Raw genomic sequence first — 17534 nt, forward strand, 5'->3', positions numbered from 1 at the left:
TCATAGTTTTTCAGCCTTTTACTTGGCAAATGTCCAAGGCTTGGATGGGTTGAATGTCGTCTATATTTCCCGCATGTGCAACTTTTCATAGTAAACTGAAAAATTTATGTCAGGTTTAGCCGTAAATTTGAAATCCCATATATACCAAATCAAACTCTACTCTTGACTTGATTCATATTCTGAAAGTGCTTAGTTATCAATAAAAACATATAATTTTTTATATTACTTTGGCAGTAAATTTTTTTTAAGTAAAATAAATTTTATTGGGTTAAAATATATTTTTTAATCAAGCCATCAGCAAATATAATAATATTTCAATAATTTGAAGTGTTTTCTGAAGAGCTGTGTAAGGTAGTTTTACTATTTATTTTGTGAACATCATACAACTCAGTGTTACAGAGATCGCCAGCTATGTACATTCTAAGCATCGATTCCGCGGATGAGCACGTGGCTTGCGACAGTTGAATAAATTGTTTTTTTCTAGCAGCGAAGCTGAGAATCAATGTTTTAATTATTTTATTAAACCTTTTTAAATTAATGTTGAACATTTTTATACACTTTTTATCTCTCAATGTTCACTTTGTTCAGCTTATAATCAGTAATCAAAATGAATGGCTTTTTTTTAGTGATAGAAAAAAGTATAGTAACTTTTGTATTGATAATGATAGCACTGACAAACCAATGGTCTCCACTGGTCCAGTCACTATTGGTATTGTGGCATGCACATCATTACAGATTATCGTGTTTCCACGACGATGTATGAAGTTTTCCATTGGGACGAGTCCGGTGCATCCGAAGGGACGTTCGGTCGGCAAATATTTCCAGTACAGTGCGGACACAAGGGTGAGGAACTGGAAGGGAAGGCTTGGCGACTTGCATCCGTGGGAAATCGGCTTTATGAACTGTCATTTGTAGATATTGTTACAACAACTCGTTGGCATGCTCCAGAATAATAGTAATCAACTGCAAGAAGTTACACTACTTTTATAAGTCACTAGTCAATAACACTTCTTGCTGAAGTTTTGCATCATCCGTTTTCTAGACTGATGTGATGGAAGCTGCAATTGTGTTCGAAGCGTCGACAAGAGCGCTTTTGACACATGGCATTCAACCCATATATTACCAGTACCCGAAAGGTCGCCAAAATAGTGAAATTTAATCATAAATTCTGTTTTCATGTCAGCAGCAATTTTTAACACAGGGTCCTGTATTTCTTTTCTGGGCAAAATATTGATCTCGTTTTTGTGGTTTCACAGTGCAGGTCAATATCGGCACTGCAAAGGAAAAAGTTACCAAGCGACATGTAGCAATTTTACAGAAGAGCCAATAAATGTTTTTTTTTCAATTAATATGGAATCTCATATGTTTTATTTAAATTATGTAGGAATCACGTCATAATAATACGTATGTATGAGATTTTTGAATAAAAAAAACCAATAATCTTTAATTGGCTCTTCTGTAAAGTTGCCACTTGTCGCCTGGTAACTTTTTCCTTTCCTGCGTCGATATGTGCTTTTTCTTTTCCCAGAGTAATAAATATTTAGATCCATTTGTATGGAATACAGATGCTTCAAAGAACTGTAAAATATTCTACTGCTGTTACGCACATCATGTTTCATTTTTAGTACTTCAGTAGTTGGCAGATAAGTAGCGTAACTCAATAATCTTGCAGTTGCTTGCGTTATATTGTAGAGCATTGTAAAATAATGTCCGCTGTATATGTATGTAGATAGATACCTTGGAATGTGAAGGTTCGCATAGGACCGGCATGACGGCTGCTCAGTTCTGATTCCAGGCTTTTGTTGTCTTGTTTTTGTAGTTCTCTATCTTCTCCTTCATTCTTCATTATTTACATCTGTGTATGTCCTTCACTACATTTACTTTGTGTAAACCATAACATGTTTCATTTTCTCAAATCCGTTCATTGCCCAGCAAAAAAATCATCGGATGGTGACTGAATTGGATTGTTTTTGTCTGTATCATAAATATTGTTTCATATTTAAATGTTTAAAAATTATCCTTTAATTAACCGATGTGCGTTTGCGACATTTATGTTTTTACTAATGATCAATGTGATTGGCACGTCGGAGTTGACGATATTTATTTGGTAACAAAGCATGGTGACATGTTCGTTATTTTTGTTAACTTCTAATTTCCATGTAAAGCTTAAGTAAGATACGCAATTCCAACTGTATAATTCTTTACTCTATTTTTTTTTTACATCGTTTCTGAATAACTAAACTTGTGCACAACTTTACCAGGGAGATTTCTAACTGCACACAATAATAATAATTCTCTCTTACTACAAACTTCTTATAACATTTCTAGTATATTGTGACTAATTTTACCACGTATTTATGAATTATCATATATTAAAATGTATTTTTGTGCACTGTTTAAAAGGGTACCTAATATTTGTTACCTAATTATCTTGGTTTAACAAATGATTTCTAATAAACCAACTCTAGTGATACTTTTCATTAATGATCGTTTTCTTTTGTCACTTTTAATCCTTGACGTCTGATCAAACTGCTAGCTCTTACCCTTTACTGAACAGTCATATCAATATCAGAAACAACATTTATTTGATATTCGTAAACATAATTTTTGTCAGAGCAAATATAAAATAAAAAAAATATCAGGGTCATACTACTACTACTACTACCATCACGCCATTTCATAGCATAGGCATAGAGGATGGACTGCCACACATTTCTATCCTGACATACATTCCTAGCTTCTTTCACATTCATACATCTTGTCATACGTGAGTGTTTTGCGTGAGATCAATATTCTAAAAGGAAATATTTTTCTAAAGCCTGGGTGCATTGTACTCTGATTATCCATTGTAATTGGGCCTCTTGGACTGTTTTTCTGTGAATTTACAAAAAATATTTTAAACCCTTGTATATAAGTTTGTCGGCCTCATGGTGTAATGGTCAGCGTGTTGGCCCGCCATGCAAGAGATCTCGGGTTCGATTCCCGACATATTTGATATGAAATATTTATTTAAAAGGGTGTTTTCACACTAGAATATTTCATAGTCCCTTGACTGGCACCTGAAGCGTAAGACTGATCATCTTTACTTCATGTAACAAAAATTATTAAGATACAACACAAGTGTACCAATGCTGTGCCCTATGCACCATTAGGTGCGGAAAGGGAACGATGATGATGATAATAAGTTTTGAGACATTTTTTGTCATGTTTTTTTTCATTATATTATACTTTTATTGTTTTTAGTTATTTATAAAAAACATTTTTAACAATAGTTTTCTTTTTCAAAATTGAAATATTTACTTTCTTGTAATTTACATACATTTTAAATTAGGGTCTACTAGCCGTAAATAACTGTGTTAGAAAATGAGAAACAAGTTGTGGTACAGCGGAAAAAGAACCTCGTACCTCTGGTATGGGGGTCCACGTGACCACAACCTGTCTCCATCTCCCTCAATGGGATGCCCCATGCTGAATGAAACATTTTATGCAAACTCCCGTCCGTAGTGCCACAAGTATAAATGCGTTGAACTGATACAAACGACTTTAAAGATTTTAACATTAAATTTTTGACCACAGATCAATATAAAACAATTTACTCAATATAATTATTTCTTATGTACATTCAGTAACAATTATTTATTTAAAAGAACATTAAATTTTTAATTTAGACACTTAATAAATATGTTATGACTACCACATTTTTTATAATGGAATCATAATAGATTATAGGTAAATGTCATGTGTACTACATTCCAAACTCAAAACGGTATTTTTGACTTGTGGCACCCTTGACATGGGGGTGCGATATCAATCCATTATCAACTTGACGTGACCTGCTCCTGAATTATGCTACATAATTAGCGTGTATTTTGATGATTACAGAGGAGTCGTCGGGCGACGGCGCCCCCTGGTCCCGAGTGGCGCGCCGCCGCACGGACCTCGTGCCCACCATCACGGCGCCGCGCACGCCGCGCTCCCCAGGTAGGGCCTACTCCATGTCGCGCCTGGACCAGCTGGCGCAGCCCCGGCGCACGCCCCCGGCCGCGCCGGGGCCCGCGCCCGCGCCCGCCCGCCCGCCGCGCGCGCGCCCCCCGGCGCACCGCTCCGTGGGCAACCTGCTCGCCGCCATGGACGCGCCTGCGCCGCCGCCGCGCCGCAAGCAAGGTCAGTCCGCACGGCACCGCTACACTGGTTACTTGGATATTATACTACATCAGTCAGATATCTCATTTCTTTCAAAAGACGTATAATTATATGGACACGTTATTAGCTTTAAGAAAATGGCATTTCAGTTCCCTTCCATGGAAAAGCCTCGACATGATAGAGGTATAAAATACTCAACTTCGAGGCCACAGTCTAAAGAAAACCAGATTCAAACTAAATCACAACTACCACAACTTGGTTCCTATTTTAGAGATGAGAGATTCCCATTTATGGTTATTTACAACTCGTTGAAAATGGCTACCGAAATTAAAATATTCAAGTAAATCGTAAGATCTTTAATGTTTCTTAAAAAAAAAATTTTTTTTCCTAAATAACACTGACAGCAAGTTGGCAAGCAACTATCGTAACGAGTTACACAAAAATATGGACTAAGTAAATATATTTATCTCTTTTACACATTGATGTGCATCGTGATTTTTTTAATGTATCTCCTTTTTTGTTAATTGTTAAGGGCTACTTAAAATTCACTTTAAATGAGATGCGGTTAGTAAGACAATAACGTGTCTGTTTGTTTATACATCAGTATTTGCATCCGTCCGTTTTGTCAATGCAAGTTTTTTGCCTACGGACATGAAAAATGTCCTATCACTGTCAATTATCACATTCTTGATCTCAAGTGGTATAAATCTCATGATCACTATATTTCATTGACTGCGAGTCAGTGTCATAAGTGTCATGGTGATGCTAAAAAATATGCCATCTTGTAAAAGTGTTACAGCACTATAATTGTGCAAGTGCCATTTTGATGACAGCCGTGTAAAGCCGTTGAATATATAAACTTTTCAGGAGAGCTGATTAAAGATCTGTAAATTTACCTTTTTTATTAATGTTAAGATATTTAAGTGAATCAGGTATTGTACTTCTTAAATGTCATGTGTTGAATATTGGATATGAAAATTATTTTCTTACACGTAAACATTAGAGCATTTAATTATACAGCAAAGTTTCTTGAAAATCTATGAAAAATTAGAAAAATGATTTCGATAAAAATTAAAAACTTTCAACTGCGTCACAAGTTCTTCCAAATAAACCAACGATAGAGTGTTGAGATAGATTTCTGGATTCTGGTAAGTCAATTCACCAATCAGCAGAACTCTCCGATGAGAACTTGTGACGTCACATGTGGTGTAATTACGATTTTTTTTTTTTTGGCTTAAGTTTTATTTTTATTTTTTGCACCACAACAGGCCAGGAGGCCCAATTACAGTGGTGAATTACATCACAGAACATTCAGGCTTGAGAAAAATCACATTTAATTTTTGTGTTCTCACCGGGAATCGAACCCGGAACCTTCCGTGTGTGAGTCAATCGACTTGACCACTACACCGCGGAGGCCGCCGAGTCAAGTTGATAGACATGCGATTCAGGTCCTTATGTATTTCATACAAAATATGACTTCTCTCTCGGCATCTTTTAAAACTCTTTTAAAATGTATCTAGTAACTGAACTTGTGTAATGTTATGTTACTTTTTTTCACGAGTGACAGCACTGTGAACCAATTTGTCATTTAGCTGACATTTATGAGAGTGTTAGCTTGGTATTTAAGCATTGGCAAAATTCACCGGAGATTCCAACAATGTATTTTTTTCGATGACCAATTATTATGTAGATTATTTTTCAAATCTTATAATGTTTACTAAGAAAATAATACAGACTTGAAAATAAAATATATTATTAATGTTCAACTTTAATACATATAACTCGGCTGTGGTAACTAATATGCACGCTCCTAATTCTAATCGCTGGAAAAATAAGAACACGTTTTGTATACACATCTCACTGCACTTCTAAATTTTTATAGATCTTTTTTATTTAACTCACCCATTAACATTTTCTTATCATGCTCATGTTAGTGGTGTCTGCTATTATAATTATGTGTTCATGTCACTTTAATTTATATTTCCACACACATGCGCTGAGTTTAACTGTGCACTTTAATCACTGTGTATTTAACACGGAGTCTATTAGCAATATAATGTGATTCCAAGTAACTGTCGGTGTTTCGTGATAATATTTCTACTTTGTGTTTTAAGTACAACACTATATTCCTAGTCACAAGCAGTTTACGGTGAAGGGTTCTTCATCACTGTTCGCTGGTTGTAAGGTAAGATTTTATAATGTTTTCACTGGATCGGATATTTTTAAAATGTGACATCTATTTTCAGAACAGTGAAAATATATTGCCACACGCTATGAACGTGATCTTATAGAAATCAATAGTATTTCTTGAATTTTCAAATATGGCAACATATCTAACACATCGTTATTTTTTTCTCAAAAATTATTTGAAAACAAAAACAAATTGCAAACTATATTATTGTGTTGAATCTAGTTTTAACTTTCCAGAGATTAGGCTGTGTGCCGAAACTCTCTCAAATTGTCTACAATATTGATTTTGACATACATATATTATAGTAGCCTCAGTATATTGTTATTTATTTATTAAATATTTCATTGATATAAAAATAAATATGATTTTGTTATACTTAATGTATTTCTCTTTGGAAAATGCCTAAATTTTACGTTTTTCTTTAAATTTTACAAATATACTTTAAAAACACAAATAATTGTTGGCACAATACATAGTGCTGTTGCCAAAGATGAATATGTTTGTTCATTATATTTTGTTTGTATTTTTGTCCTTTTAAAAATGTCTGATTCAAATGTCTGCTCGCTTCTCCTGATGAAAATGGGTGATGGGTAAAGCTACTCCTTTATTTATTTTGTTTTATGTATAAAAAAAAACTGTCTTCCTCCATAACCAATAATTGTACTTATGTTATTTGTTGATAATGAAAACTCAAAATATGTTATACTGAATCACTGATCAATTGGGCCTATATTACAATGGCAATGCAAGAGATGTTTGTGGATAAAGTTAAATTCATATCCTGATTTGGATTATTAATTTGTATAATAGTTTTGGTTGCCTTTAAAGTTTACAAATACAGTACCCTATGCACCAATGAGTGCAGAAATAGGTGAAGACGATGATGATGCTTCGAGGTTTACTTACTGACCATTTGAAGTTTAATTGTTTGCATGAAAAGAACAGAATTTTGGAAAAAAATTGATCGGAACCAGCATGAACACGATCACAATACTAGAGAAAAGAACAAAATTAGACTTCCATTTAGGAAAAAGGCAAAGTCACAAAATTCAATTTTATTTAAAGCAATTAAAAAGTATTACGAAATGGAAAAAAATATTTATGAAGAAAAAAACATATCAAAATTTAAAATAATGGTCAAGACATATGTGATAAACAATTTATAAATTAAATATATTTTCAATGTTATTATTAGAACACACATAACAATATGTATGATATGTGTGCCCTACTTTAAGATTTAAATTTAAAAAAAAGTTCACAATAAATTACTAAAATTTTTTGAATCCGGTTGTGGTCCTGTGGCTATTGTCTCGGACTCACGGACCAAAGGTCCATGGTTCGAATCCTACTCTACCCCAACTTGATTCTCCTTTTCTAAATGTGAGTTATTTACAACTCACTGAAAATGGCCCTCAAAATTTTATATTTGGGTAAATCATAAGAACGCAAATATTTCTTTTCTATATAATTATAGTTTGTAAGAGAAAAATATGAATTAATAAATAAGTAAATAACACTGAACTTCCTCTTTCCCAACAATTGTCCGCATTCGATATAAGGTGTTTCCATATTTCCAAGTTCCTGGACTTGGGTCATGTTAAAAATGGTCTAGAAACACCTAAATAGGTGTAGTGCCTTAATACTTCTTACCAACTTACAAAACGTAGAATCTTAACAATTTTTTTCACATTTTTTGCTACAGGGAGAAAAAAAATCCAAGCACACTAAAACCTCATTTTACACAGTTTCACAAATTTTGAACATTAATTGAACACTGCGTAATAGAAATATAATTATAGATACTATTTGTCATTGGAATGCCAGAAACCGAAACCAAAACGTATTTAAATGAGTTAAAAATCACTTCTAATCACTCAAAATTAGGCATTTTTATTGTTGAACCTTACGAGTTCTACGAGTAATACGCCATGAAATAAAAGGCATAAATTTAATCAGTTAATTTGTTTTTTTTTTTGTGTTTTTTTGTTTGTGGTTATGTTATACATATAATTTATATGTAACAGTTCTTCAATATACGCCATAGGAACTTAAACTTGCTAACTATAAAGGAATATCAAAAATTTTAATTTTAAAGACTTGAACTTAAGTCACGAGCCATAAGATGCACTTGAGTACTAATAGGCAGAAACCGTAACTTCAGTCGGTCACTAGTTAATTACCCCGCGATGTGATAGTGAATAATCTTTGTTATAATTTTTTAAGTGTTTTGACATCATGTTATAATTCAGAAAAAAATTAAGGCACAATAAATAGTAACCAATTATTTTCTTTTTTAAATCCTGAATTCATTTTGCTTCAAGGGAACCTGTCCAGCATTGTTCTTTTTCTAGTATACATTTTGTACTGTGTAGAATGTATCCCCTGTGTAAAAAGAGGCTCCAGTGTATTTTAATTTCATTTGTATATATTTTATTTTCTGAATAGTGTTTCTATGTCAACGCCTCTAACTCTTTAACCCCTCTGTGTGCGCAGGGTCAGGACTGCGATCCGGCGAGGTGACCCCCGGCAGCCCCTCGCGGCCCGGCAGCTCGCTGTCCTCCGCCTCCACAGTGGGCGCAGTGAGCGCCATGACCTCGTCCGTCATGGGCACGCTGGTCAACCGGCGCCCCCGAGCCGCCCCCCGGCGCCCGCGCCCCGCCTCCATCGCGGGCACAGGTGTCACCACCCCGCCGCATGTTAAAACAAGTAATGTGAAACTCAAAAGATAGAATAAAACCCATCTTATCTAAAAATAAAGATTATACACATGTATGATAGGCGCACAAATGTTGAGATCAGTGCATTATGTAAGGTTGAGACGAGGATATTCGACAAAATCAAGAAAGAAGTGCCGGTTTGGTTCGGACACGTAGAGCAAATAGACAGCGAAAGGATGGCTGCAGAAAACGAGGACGATCGACAAAGACATGGCATGGCCAAATTCAACAAATACGTTTGCTTTTTTTTCTTTGATTTAATAATAGACAGGCACCGTACAGCAGTTGGTTAAACGGCCAACTGTGAAACTGGCGTTGCGGGTTCAATTCCCACTAGTTGCAAGAAAAAAATCGATGATTTTTTCTCAATTGGTCTGGGTGTTGTGGTGTATTATTGATAACTTCTTCCTGTATCCTGTCTTTCCTACCTGCTGACAAGACTCTAGAATAGAGGATTAGCGGCTTATTCCTTCAAAAGAAAAAAAATTGTTTGTATATTATATATATTACATACTGTGTTCTTGACTAGTTAAATTATATTTTTTTACTGTTAAGACATTTTTTCTAAGGAACAAGGCTATTTTTTACCCTGGTTAGATAGATGACTTATTCATGCTTTTAAACTGGGTCTTTATGTCTCAACATCACCATACACATTTTACAATATGCCTATCAAAATCTGCGTACAATACAACTCATTTTGAATTTATTTTTCCAGACACAGTAGGTGCAGATGGTAAACTGATCGGAGTACGAGCTGAGAAGCCTCCCCTACCGAGGGTACATTCCGCTGGGACCACCAAGAAGGGGATGCAACAACCTCCCACCCCCACACAGGACAAGCCCGAGGTTCCCAAGAGAGCACACAAGGGGGGCTCTGTTAAGGTTCATATTATTTTGTCAATATACTGTTCCATACTGACCATAAACGCCAATTGAGGCAGTCAGCGCAAAAGTAATGAAACCCACAAATAGGCCCTGTGTACAAACTGGTAATGAATCTTGTGAGCAGTGCCATTTATCAATTGATGGGAAAATGTGTAGTATCCATGCAGCTCGACTGTGGAACCATCTCCCATCCACTATCAAAGATGTTACTACAGTTTAAATTATCTATTTAATAAAGTTATCTCTGTTTAAATCAAGTCTGAAGAAACGCCCCCTTTCTCTTCCTCAGTCTCTCCTCCTTTTCTCTTTCCTCTTTATTCCTTTTCCCCTTTGAGGAATAGTATTGATTTTAGGTTATTTATGTACAAATATAGTTACATATTTCTATTTTTGTATATCTTAGCTTATTTTATTTTCTATTGAATATGTTTTGTAACTTGAATTACATAAATAAAACTTTTATTTTAGTGGTTGGTTGGAAGAAATTGCCATTTGGCAATAAGCTTGCCAATATACAATTTGAATTATGTATGTACAAAATGTTCAATAAAAATAAAAAAGTGGGTCCAATCACTTATAGTTTTTTAAAACACAGAGTTATAGTCAATTTATACCTTTTTGTGGGTTGCATTACTTATGTGCTGACCATCTCATTTTATAAGTACTAAACAATATGCTGATGTCCGAAAGTGTCATCTTGTGGACATATCTCATCTTTTTAGTTGTCTGGCTACTTCTGGCTGGAACAATCAATATTAAATTATTATTTTTTATCTGAAATGTTTTTACTACTAGACCATAAATATGAAAGACATTAAAACAATTTTTTATTCTAGGCATCCCCCCGCCTCACTCCTCGGTCCACACCCCTTCAGTCACCAGCCACCGATCTTCCTCCCTCCATTCTTCACGATGTCCAGGAAACGGTTTCATCGGAGGAAAGTGCAACAACGGTTGTCACCTCCGATAGCCAAGTCACATCCTCCTCCACCACAGAATCGGAAGTCAGTAGTGCCACAATCACCGAGACTGTCAAACAAATTACCAAAGAAGACGGAGAAGAGACCACTCTGGTCACAACCGTGACGACAGTCACCTCTTCCAATAATGGAGAAGTCGTCCAGAATGTCACGGAAGCAGTTACTGTCACCGAAGACAAGATCGAGGATGTGAAGGCAGAAATCAGTCCGGCACAGAAGACTGTAGAAGTTGTGAAGAAGGTGAAGGAAGAAGTTGTGGAAGTTATTACGAAACCGCAGGATGTTGTGCAGCAAATTCAAGATCCACTTGAAAATGCTGATATGACAGGTATTTTAAAGAATTTTTCTTTACCTATGGTATTTATTCTGTCAATTATTGCTCTGTAACTGCAAGATGTGCTGTAATCTAGCTCTGTTACCTAAATTTACCATAAAGGCTAACCACCTTAATGCTCTGTAGCTGCAAGGCGTATTGGAATGTTTATTATACAGTGCCCTTGAGGTGGTTTTCACACAAATGGCACCATGTTGAGAATTGTTACACACTCCTGGCCACTTTTTTTTATTCAACCCCATGAAGCATTTTCTGTCTATTAGAATTTTGAAATTATGTAATGAACTCTCTGGGGAAAGGAAAGTGAATGAGTTCAAAAATTATTATAACTCTCTTAGTCTATGGTATAATGATGAAGCAACCATTATCTCTAATCTGCAATTTTTAAATCTACTACTGTATCGAATAACATTAGCATGTACGGAGGAGCTTGTAAATCTCATAATTTGACTACGCTAAAATTGAAGTAATTATGCAATTTATTATACATTTTATAATTTATGACCAACAGCGTCCATGGCGGCCCGTAGGGGTGTCATCACCACAGAGGAGGGAGCCAAGGCTGCACTAGCTGAAAGAAGAAGATTAGCGAGGGAAGAGGCAGAAAGACAAGCAGAGAGAGAAAGATTGAGGTTATTTTCCTAATAATGTTCAATTTATTTTCAATACCCATTTTTTGAGGAATTTTTATCACATTAGATTACATATTGCTCGAATTATTCAAAAGAGGTAGGTTCCAAACCCTGTTAATGCGTAGTCTTTTTGACATTTCGTCTTAAATCTTGTTCTTTTAATAATTATGATTGAGTTGTTTGATTTCCAAAAAAATGTTTGTGAGAATTTGATATTTGCAAATATCATATAACATCAGAGTATAAAGTGCTATAGCTATAGACACTATTAAACTATTGCAAGCATTGCAAATTTTTGGTTAGCGGACGGTTTCATTGCTGCGCTTGCAATTCTCAACCTTAATACCTATGGCCCATTGTTTTGCTATGAACTATAGCTAACTTTGTGATTGATAATCCTAGAATTAGTTTTGTCCGTATGGGCGGCTCTATGTAGCGTTACTACTCTGAGCATATAATTGGTAAACAAATATGTTTTTCTCTGAAAAAAATTCAAATTAAAATACTGCGCAGTAAATTATGGACGAGGTTTTCTCTGAAAAATAACTATCAATGCCAAATAATTTTGTTTCTATTTTTGATGTATTTAAAAATGCCATTAAATTTTATTTCATTAAGAATATTTTTTTGTTCGCACGTATGCTGGCTACTTTGTAATTATTGCCTTCATAAAAAAAACTGATATGCGTACAATAAAGAACTAAGAAAATTTATGTTTATCATATAAAAATAAAATAAGTCAAGAATCATTATGAATTATGATTCCAATATGGAATTTAAATGTAAGATTCGTATTTGCTTTACAGATTAGAAAAAGAAGAGGAGGAGGAACAAGAGAGACAGAGGCAAGAGGAAGAGAGACAACGTCGCCTGGAGGAAGAAACTATTCGATTATCAGAACTGCAACGTCAATCTGAAGAGGAACGCCTACAGCAAGCTATTCTCGTAAACATTATTTTCTATAATATTTTACTTTACTAAGCTACGTGTATACTTGCTGCCACATGGTGTAGTGGTCAATGCATTCTTATTCTTAATGATTGGGGTCAGTTCGAAATGTATAGATCTATTGTTACAGATGAGGTCCGAGGTCTGAACCCTTCTCTATCATAACTGGTTATTATTTTCAATTGAAATTTTCGGTCAAAACTTACAAATTTATTTATCAAATGGTGGTCGTTTCCTGGTAAACTTACTAAAAATGAAACTTTATGATAAGTAGAGATTGAATTACATATATGCAATTGCATGTTTTGGCTATTTTTACAGGTTTTAGTATATTTTACTGGAAACCTTCTGATGGGGCATATTTACACTACTTTTACAGACATTCATGTTTGTAGCCGGCCTGAACAAGAAACGCAGGACTCGTATATAACCCTTTAGTGCTCTTAGCAACCAATTTTTTTATATGGGAGTTGCATTTATACTTTACCTTGCTCATTATGTACAAGGTTTATAATTTATAAAAGTGGATTTTTCTGCTTTTAATAAGCTTCTATTTTATCTTTAAGTGTTGGGATCAGGAAGGATATTCTATAGTGGGCCAATCAGGAACTTCTCTAGCATTTTCTCTAGTGAAAAGGAAAAATAAACATTATTCCAATTTTGCCTTAAAAAATAATAATTGTAAACTTTAAAAAAAATGTGTTGCATATATTCACACTTTATTTGCATATTTTATTATTTTTTTCATGCATATTTCAGCCTTTTTATGTTGCATATAATTCATCCTTTAGTGATAAGCAACGAGCAGAATGGAATATATTATGCTAGCAGATTTCAATAAATAGTAAACAATTTTATTAGTAAAATGTGTACTAGTTCCATTGTTTTTTTTACTGTGGTGATATTGATAATGACAACGGTTTGCAGGAAGCCCAGCGCCGCACGGAAGAAGAGAATCAGCGACGGGAGGCGGAGAGTCGTGCTCGCGCCGAGAGAGAGGTAGCCGAGCAAAAAGCGCGCGAGGAGCTGGAGAAGGCGCGTCGGGAGGCGACTGAGAGGGCTCGCAAGGAGGAGGAGGAAAGGGAAGCCCGGCGCAAGAGGGTAGACGCCATCATGCAGCGCACCCGCCAGGCCAAGCAGAAGAAGGTCAGTTTACTACTTACCATTGGTCTGACTGCACTTGGCTTTAAACTGTATACTGCAATGAGAAAGTTCGGTATTTTTTCATCATATCAAATTAAGCCAAAAAAAATGTGTCGTATTATGGCTATGATTTTTTAAAGTTTTATAATTTTTAGAATCCCAAATTAAACTTGAAACGAAAATTACACTGTGCACGTCACGAATGCAAGTCGGTGATTTTTTTTTGACATTTAACATGTGTTCACATGAACCTGTAACATTTCAAAGTTTGTAGTTTGTTTTTAGTAAAACCATTTTATTCATTTTGGAGAAACTTCATCTTACAATTAAATGCTCTAATTTTTACCACGTGTAAGAAAACATTTTTGATATCCAATTTCCCATAGCACTAAACTTCCTCATTAGAAGTTACTAAAGAATAGTAAACAAATAGTATAGATGTAAAAAAAAAAATGCTTCTTATGGCCTATCAAGTGTCCCTGACGTTGGCAATCACTTCTTTATCACGACATAGTGACATCCTGGGAAATAATAATCAGAGTATTTTCCCGTTGCTTTCTCTAATGGGTTTTCTAAAGGGGTCGTTTTCCCTTAGCTGGGTGAACCCCGTTATTTGATGCCGGACATTTGCCACTCGCCCTTCCACTGTCCGCTATGACACTGATGGTAATGTTAGTGGTCACATTTCCCGCGGTTTGCAGGGTCTAAAGACCACTCGTGGACACTAGTGAGTAGGACTTGTTGGTATTGCTGCGAATGTTACGCAGTTTGGCTTTTCATGACACTTGATAGAAATGTACCTTCCAGCAAGATATAACCCATCATGACCATACCAACCATTAGAGCCCGTAAAACACTAAACCTTATCAATTGAAATTTCATCCAAACGAAACAATGTTTCGATTTCATAAAATAGTAATTTATTAAATTTACTTAGCTAAAATATTTTATTTCAGGACGGCGATAAGAGTCCAACAGAGGAAAACAAAAGCCTCGAAGAGGCGGATCAAATAGAAAATAAAATGGGCACGGGCTCTAGCGAGCAAGAGTTGACAGCTGACGCGCAACAAGTAGACATCGAGTCCTCGTACGAACAGTCTGTTCGGGAACGAGAAGAGGCGCTCTTGAACCACTCGGCCCCCCACAACCGAGCGCAAGTGACCAATAACGGGATGAACACATTCCAAAATGGCACCCCCGCCCCTACCAATGGAGCGGCCATCCCCGAGGACCGCTCGCCCGCTGAATCCACAAACCACTACGCTGTGCAGAACGGCCACAGTAAAAGTCAAATGAATGAACTGAATAATTTTATTAATACTAGTGAAAATCAATATAATAATGTGGCGCTCGATAATACGGTGTAAGTATTCTCATTCTCGTTGCTCTTGTTTAAACATTTTAAATCCGGGGTTTGTACTAATATATCATTCTGTGGCTTGAATCTTAAGGGACTAATGTCAGATTAAACTTTTTTCTTGCCAACATTTTACAGAGGGTTGGTGTCAATTAAAAAATAAATGTGTTTAAATATTTTATGTACAGATACATTTGTGGTAATTTCCTTTTATTAATATCTGTTTCAAGCACATAAAACAGTTCATTATAATGCCACAAATGACTACTGTCCGAAATATTTTTTTAAAATTAGTCACCAAAAATATTTTTTTAAATATATATATGTATATATACATATATATATATTACGACATTCGATCTTTTAGATCCAAACCACAGAATTATCCCTCTAATCAAATTTATTAGATTTTCACGGCTGTTCAGATGCAAATTGAGTTTTTCTGAGTCATTCTGTGTCATTCGCACTCTTTGCCGACATTTTGGACCGCATTGCAACATTCATCGTCGGAGTGACTAATGCCACAATGACCCAGAAGGCTCCATTCACAATTATTGCTCTTTCCATAACCAACATATTGCCACCTTCTAGGAAGAACTGACCAACTAACAAAACTTAATTTATGAGATGGAGGCATTCGAAATATTGTTTCTCATGTCAAATGTTTATACTGATATTATTTACCATTAAAGGTAGAAGTGTTGAACGAAAGATTGATGATGTTAAAATTTTAACAAATGGCCAAAATAAAGCATCTTATGAAATAAAATCTTAGCTCCTAACATGGTTACTTAAAATTGAAAATATCAAATTTTAATATCGGTTGCAATACCCGCATCTGGCAGTCATATTTGTTGTTTCAATTTCCTCATGACAAAGTATTATGAGCATATTGTGATTTCTTCTAAATAGTACAATTTACAATCCAAAATATCGTCATTTTTTTTATTAAGATATTTTTCTTACAAGTGTTTTTTAAGAAGTTATAAATGTTGACTCTAATTACCCATTGATTAATAATTAACCTTATATATTATAATGGTTTTGAATTTGATGTTGAAATCTATTTCATTTAAGTTTAACTATTTATTAGGTTCTATCGTCACCCTACCTTGTAAAACTTGTGACTCCACTAATGGTATAATATGATATTTTGGCATTTTCTGTTAGGACTTAAAATAATCTATATGTGTGTAAAACGTTTATATTTAAACCGGTTGCATAATTTGTTTAAAAACTCCTCCTCCATCATTCGCTACTAAAGTAAAAACTGATTTTACTCTCCCTCGAACAAAAGGAAGTTTGGGACTTACAAGTTTTACAAGTTAGACTGACAGTATTTACTTGTGTATGAGATTTGTAAATAAGAAGGTGCTATTGTACGCTCAAGCTTTACTCGTAATGATGTTTGTTTCATAATAATAATATATTTTACCGGTGTGTATCTATATATATTCATTTTTATATCATACACGATCAAGAATGATGGTCTGTTTATAAAATAAAGCAGTTGTTATTACAAGCGAAGTGTAAAATTTACGAGTAATGGGGATAAATTTAATGTATGGGTGTTCACTAAGTTGTGTCCTTTTTTCCAAATTAGAAAATGAGCATCAAAAGTACAACAATACCAACAAAATGGTAAAGGTTGGTGCGTCTTAAAGACGGTAGGGTGATTTAAGATGGCGATCATGTGACTACAATTGTGCTGCTATAAAACAAACGTGGTCACCGTCATTTTTGAATATTTTTTTAAAAAATATGACTGCTTTCATTTTACATTATATTATTCAGTTTAAACATACCCATCTCCTTTATTTCTGCTTAGAACACAGTTTAAAAGCAACAGAAACCCATATGGTCATATGGATCGAATGCAGATAAAAAACAATTTACTCAGTTTCAGTTGCGATGGAGATAGCCACGTTTGTTTTTTAATGTCACAATTCATCTGCTCGGCCAATTCGGCAGTGGTTTGAGGGGGATTTTCATGGATAATACGGTTTAAGCAGTCCTCTTCGAAGTGCACTAGTCAGCCAAATTGCTCCATGTCTTTCAGGTCAAAATTACCGTTCTTGAAATGGAAAAACCATCAACGAGCTGTCCTTTCGTTTATAGCATTTTCACTGTATAATTTTTTGAAAATTTTCTTTCGAATGACCATTACCATTTTGTTTTACTTTTGATGTTAATTTGGA

At 35.0% G+C, this 17534-nt stretch overlaps 1 protein-coding gene across 12 annotated transcripts in view; it reads left to right on the forward strand.

Moving 5' to 3' along the window:
• The window catches only part of LOC148283593 (uncharacterized), a 123706-nt gene that overhangs the window by 99689 nt on the left and 6483 nt on the right, over positions 1–17534 (forward strand). For 7 of the 12 annotated variants that reach the window (XM_088243581.1, XM_088243582.1, XM_088243579.1 and 4 more), the window contains 9 exons: positions 736–843; positions 3883–3981; positions 8831–9043; positions 9773–9939; positions 10779–11250; positions 11768–11888; positions 12695–12833; positions 13764–13982; positions 14936–15342. In XM_088243581.1, coding sequence (XP_088099707.1) covers positions 736–843; positions 3883–3981; positions 8831–9043; positions 9773–9939; positions 10779–11250; positions 11768–11888; positions 12695–12833; positions 13764–13982; positions 14936–15342 — 1945 coding nt within the window. The other 5 variants (XM_088243586.1, XM_088243583.1, XM_088243589.1 and 2 more) reach the window with 3 other exon arrangements.

This window comes from Micrasema longulum, unplaced genomic scaffold (assembly GCF_059751315.1).
Source record: "Micrasema longulum isolate JH-2025_06_02 unplaced genomic scaffold, ASM5975131v1 h1tg000218l, whole genome shotgun sequence".
Classification (NCBI taxonomy): Eukaryota; Metazoa; Arthropoda; class Insecta; order Trichoptera; family Brachycentridae; genus Micrasema; species Micrasema longulum.